The 6,000-nt window shown below is 43.7% G+C and overlaps 1 protein-coding gene across 3 annotated transcripts in view; it reads right to left on the minus strand.

Annotated features, from left to right (window-relative positions):
- The window catches only part of SPTLC2 (serine palmitoyltransferase long chain base subunit 2), a 71,009-nt gene that overhangs the window by 44,231 nt on the left and 20,778 nt on the right, over positions 1-6,000 (minus strand). For 2 of the 3 annotated variants that reach the window (XM_044436048.1, XM_044436050.1), the window contains exon 9: positions 2,192-2,318. In XM_044436048.1, the coding sequence (XP_044291983.1) occupies positions 2,192-2,318 (127 nt within the window). Of the gene's footprint in view, positions 1-69; positions 1,451-2,191; positions 2,319-6,000 lie in introns of those variants that run through there. The other variant, XM_044436049.1, reaches the window with a different exon arrangement.

Here is a 6,000-nt window from a genome sequence, read left to right on the forward strand (position 1 = left end):
TCCAGACTGAAGAGACCCAGTTTCCTCAGTCTCGCCTCATACCCCATCCCCTGCAAACCGGCCACCAACCTTGTGGCCCTACGCTGCACTGACTCTAACATTTAATACGTTTAGTTGAAATGGCAAACAGTTGATAGATGTCAGTTGTCTGGCTGTCAACTGGGAAGCAATAGCAAAAGATTTTAAAAAAGCAGAATGGGTATGCCAAAAGCAGTGGGTTCAAGATCTTCCCCTTAGCAATGTAATCCCCTTGATTTCTCCTGCTGAACTGACACTTCTCAGGATGCTCCATCTTTTCAACACTTAAATAAATCTATGGTTGGTGTGGAAAATCTTAAGACCACTCCCATTTGAAGGCTTTTTGGAGCCATTGCTGGGATTCCATGACAAGAGTCAAAAGCCCTGAGAAAGTAGCTCAATGGATGGAGTGAGTGGGGCCACATTGTGGGGGGCACCCTACTTTCTCTGTGCTGTTCTGCCATCTCTATGTGGGGAGGGTTGAATTCGCTGGGGAATCTGCACTTTTTTGACAGAACTATATGTAGATTTCAAGGCTGGAAAGTACCAGACAGAAATATAGAACTTTCCCTCACCTCCACTCCATTTACTTCCCAGCCATGAAATGTGGGTATGTTTTCCAGTCAAATAAAAACCACAAATCTGACAAATGGCCAAAGACCACTGCCATTCTTTTCCTGGAAGAACTTTTGATAAATTGTCATACATGCTTCACTGTTAGACACCCTGAGAGATAGGGCTGCTGTGGACCTATTGACACCACTTACCTTCCCTTAGAGTTGATCGGGGCAAAATGAACTTTTTGTTTGTTCTTTGACTAGGATACTATAGAGTTCAGAATGATACATTTATTGAGGAATGAGCAATCTTCTTCCTGAATTCCACAGATTTTCTATTTTCCTGGATATGATCTGCAGAATGATGGATTTCCACCCACAACTGAAGGTGCTGTATTTTCTTCAGGCTCAGTAAAAGTGGCTGAATGGGCATTTGAGGGGAAATTCTATCCTACTAGAGGGTGGCTGGATCAGAACTTTAACAAGGTCAGATCTCATCTGATGAGCTATCTTTTCCTCTTTGGATCCTAGGGGTTGGCAGACTATTTATTTTTATTTTTTTTAGGGCAGGGGGGTGGTTTTACCTGCTTTGAATCAACCACAGGCACTAAAGAGCCAGTCTTGAGGGAGATGGCTGTCACTGTCGTACTAGACAAGCTATTGCTCCTAATATTGGGGACTGCTGCCTTGAAGAGCTTTCCATAATAATACATGTTAGAAGAAGCTGAGAAGAGCTGTGGGTGGCTTTGTGCAGATGAGGACCAAGGCAGTATGTAAGGGCTGGTTCAGTATGGCCATATCTGCTGCCTTGTGGGTGAGTGACCATGGGTTGATGGTATCTTCCCACCATAGTGGGTGCACTTTTTGAAGAAGGGCTGGAGGCCATGGGTCCATTAGAGGCAGAGAGCAAAGAGAAAATAGAGAGGACAGAAAAAAAGAGGAAGGAAGGACAGAAGGAAAGCTCTGTTCAGTATCACAGAGGGAGACAGAAATTTTCTTTTACTTTAAGGTTTCAGCAATGAGAGCGAACATTTCCAAATGCTGCTAGTCACACTGAGGCAGAAGACAAAAGGAACTGAGAGGTGAGCAAGACCTATAACTGGAACATACACAGACAAGGTTGGCAAGGCTCCTACCCAAAATGCTGTTTAGCCTGCGGCACATAACCTACACATATGAGTCACAGAGACTATGAAGAACTGCAAGTTCAGAATCCAGCCCCCTGTCCCCACCTTAAAAACTGCAGAGATTCAAGTATCATTCCATGCATTCCTATTTGAGTTAATGCTGCACCTTTACCAACTTGTAAAAAAAATACACTGCAGAGTGGCAGCAATTACTTAAATCCTATGGCCACTATTGTTTGTGTGAAAACATGTTATTGGGTAAAACATATACGGCCTTAACCAGATACATCTCTTATCCTGGACAGATGCCTTTTAGAAAGGATGTAAGTGCTGCAGGTGAGCTGTTCCACTAACTAGTGACTTAATAAATCTAATTACTACACAGCAAATGACTGAAGAAGGGGATGCTATCAGTGCCTAATGAATCGCCTCCAGAATGCTCCTAGAGGAGGGCATTCACAGGAAAAAATTGTAATACACAAGACTCACCGAGCGTTGTGCCATCTTCACCCATAATGCACTTCATTGATGCGAATATTTGCTCAAGAACAGGAGGAGGGCATGAGGTAGCATATACTGCACTGTGTGAGTGGACACGAAGGTAATCAATCAGCTCCTGGCAAAATGATAAAGCAGCCTATCAGATTGTGGGCCTTGAGAAAACAGATCAGCAGTAGAAACTGGTTAAGACAAAGAACTTTCTTCAACACTCAAGGGCCAGAATAAGCAGAGGACATCCACTTTCAACATCTTGGAAGTTACAAGAAACATTCACTACTAACACCAATAAAATGCATATTATTAATATGACCCTAGCACTTCTGGTGCAAGAGGCATTCTTTCATTTTTATCTCATGTTAAAGTGAAAAAGGATTGGGGATTTTTCAAAATTAATTGCCTCCTGATCGTGTTCCAGACCCAGGTTTCAGAAGTAGTCCTTTGGAGTTATAGCAAAGTAGTGCTTTGGAGTTTTAAAAGTTGAGTATTTCAAAAACCATTATTCTGAGATAGTTAGGAACAGAACAAATGGTTCTCTAATCACACAATGACAGAGACAGATCTCTAACTGCAAAGTTCTATAGATAAATTATAAAACAGATAATCTTGCACCTTAATACTTTAAGATGGAAGCTGGAATGTACAACGTATTATAATATTTTTCATTTCACTATTCAATATTTTTAATAGGTTCCCAGAGGGCAACAAAAAGCAATTCATAACCATAGGGGTGTGGTACACTTAAATTACTCTTGACTGTAATTTATTTACTTACTTAAAGGTAAAGGTTTCCCCTTGACGTTATGTCCAGTCATGCCTGACTCTAGGGGGCGGTGCTCATCTCCGTTTCCTAGCCGAGGGAGCCAGCGTTTGTCCGCAGACAGTCTCCGTGGTCATGTGGCCAGCATGACTAAACACCGAAGTGCACGGAACGCTGTTACCTTACTTAATAACTAAATACTCAATAGTGCCCACACTTGCTACAACTAATTAAAATACATTCTTGATTAAAAATTCTGGAAGAATAAAAAGGGTTGGGCCTGGCACCGAAAGGGATGAAGCATTGGTACCAGGCACTCCTCTCTAGGGAGTGAGTTCCTATAAGCAGGGCATTATTACAGAGAAGGCCTTGCTCCTCATTTCTCTCAATGAGGGCTCTCAGAGAAGGATATCCTTGCCATAGATCTTAGGGTCTGGGCAGGCTTGTTAGAAAGGAGATGTTCCCTTAGATAACCAGACCCTAAACTGTTTAGGGCTTTCTATGCTATTGCAGATATCTTAAATCAGGCCCAGACTTAAACTGGTAGCAGTGTAGCTTATAAAGGACCAGTGTGATGTGTTCTCGTCCACCAGTTCCTGTCAGTTGTCTGACAGCTCTATTCTGAACCAACTGCAATGTCTGGATTGTCTCCCCCCTCAACCAACCAGCACAATCATGGCCATCTCTCCTCCCCCCGCCCCGAGTGGGGAGATGGCTGCGATCTTAGTCACCACCCAAAGCGGAGTTCGTGACCCAAGTCAAAATTTTCATGAAATTTTTGTTCGTGACCCAAGGCGTTCGTGACTCAAGGTACCACTGTACTGGCTGTCATCCAACCCATTACCTCAGCCAGGCACTGGTTAAGGATGACCACTGCCTCACCTGGACTAGATGTAAAAGAGAGGTAGAGCTGGGTAACATAAGCGTACTGATGACTCCTTAGCCCAAACTTCCAGATGACCTCTCCCAGCGGTTTCATATAGATATTGAACAGCATAGGGAATAAAATGGAACCATGCAGAACCCCACAGCATAGCTGCCATGCCACAGAGTCACAATCCCCCAGTGGAATTGGCTAGAGAGGTGGGAGCAGAACCACTGCCGAGAAGTGCCTCCTACCCCCAATCCAGCCAGCCTATCCTGAAGGATACCATGGTTGATGGTATCAAAAGCCACTGAGAGGGTCAGGAGAACTAACAGGGATGCACTCCCCCTCCCTCCGTTGCTCTCTTGGCAAAGGTCATCCCATAGGGCAAACAAGGCAGTTTCTGTCCCATAACTGGGCCTAAAACCAGATTGAAATGGGTCTAGATGGTCAGTTTCCTCCAAGAGCACCTGAAGTTGCCCAGCCACCACCCTCTCAAGCACCTTGCCCAAAAAAAGAATGTTAGCCAGTGGTCTATAGTTGGTGACATCCTCTGGATCCAGGGTTGCCTACTTCAGCAGTGGCCTGATCACTACCTCCTGGCCCTCCCTCAGAGAAGCAGTGATGACCTCCTGGATCCATGGTCACATCACTTCCCTGGCTTTGGTAATCAACCAGGAAGAGCAAAAATCGAGTACACAGGTGGGAGGACGAACTTGTCCAAGCACCTTGTCCACATTCTTAGGCTGCAATAATTGAAACTCATCCAAGAACACTACATAATATGGCACAATGGACATCTTCCATATAGGACTAACTCCAACTGTGGAGTCCAATTTGTGGTGAATCGGAACAATTTTATCTTCAAAGCATTATGCAAATTCATCACTGTGGGCTACTGAGGGATCAACAGGGTCTACCCTTGAGCCAGATCACACAAGGCTGTTAACCACTTGAAACAGCTACACCAGATGATTCAGTGCTGGTGGAAAACATCTCTTCCTTGCCTCCTTCACTGCCACAATGTAGGCTCAATAATGAGCTCTTGTGTTGGATCAGATTCAGCACGGGTTTTCCTCCACCTGTGCTCTAGCTATCTTCTAGCTTGTTTTGTCGCTCTCAGCTCAGGAATACACCAAGGCACTGCATGAGCTCTGCAAGTGCGGAGAGGGTGTTTAGGTGCAATCATGTTGATTGCCTGGGTCACTTCCTTATAGAGCAACCTGGGTTTCAACAAGAGCACCAGGCATGTTAGCTGAAAATTCCCCCACAGACCTCAGGAATCCATCAGGATCAATCTGGCTCTAAAGGCATGCCATTTTAACAGGTCCCCCACCCTTGCAGAGCAGGAAAAAAGCCAAAAGTCTAAATCTGATGAGGAAGTGATCTGACCATGACAAAAGGATAGCTCTCACTGAGTTAATTCTCTCACTTCAGTTCTTCTGAAATGGGTGACTGCATGGATGGGAACTGAGGTTCTGGCAGGAAAGGTAAAAACAGAGGCACAGGTACAAAAAGAGTTCCATATTGGACAACATGGGAAACAATACATGATCTGCTAGAAAATCTTTCATGACAGCTGTTTGGAGAGGGGAAATACCATTTGTAAAGGGACGGACGTCATTGGTGCATGTAGCATGAAGTGCTTGTGAGAGGCAATATGGATGTAGACAAAATTGGCTGTGGCAGAAGTCACATTCCCATGATACTCCTTCCTCCATAGTTCTTACAGCAATTTCAAGAGCAATCTAAATGCTCTTTAGCACAGTATGATATAATCATTGCAATTTCCAGCAGCTGCTACTTGATGGTTGAAAAAATCTGATTTCCCAGCAATGAATGCATTAGCTGTTGGAAAAGTTGGTTTCCACCATGTACATGGTACACATCTATTCTGCACTCCTAGCGTAAGTGAGGAGTGAAGTGGAAAGAATAAAGTACCAGCATAAAAACAAATCTGGAATGTATATGCAATGCTGCTAACACTGCCACACTATTATTTCTATCTACATATCAACATATTAGAGCAACTTTAATTAGAAAAGAAATATCAGCCGATATTACTTTGGAGATAAATGTAGCCATTAGAAAGAACAAATATTACAATAACCTGATCCTGAATGAAATGTCTTGCCATAAAGGTAGCAACAGGCAAGAGAAATCCTAGTAATGTAG

Source organism: Varanus komodoensis, unplaced genomic scaffold, assembly GCF_004798865.1.
Source record: "Varanus komodoensis strain SLA01 unplaced genomic scaffold, ASM479886v1 scaffold3, whole genome shotgun sequence".
In the NCBI taxonomy this organism is placed as follows: domain Eukaryota; kingdom Metazoa; phylum Chordata; class Lepidosauria; order Squamata; family Varanidae; genus Varanus; species Varanus komodoensis.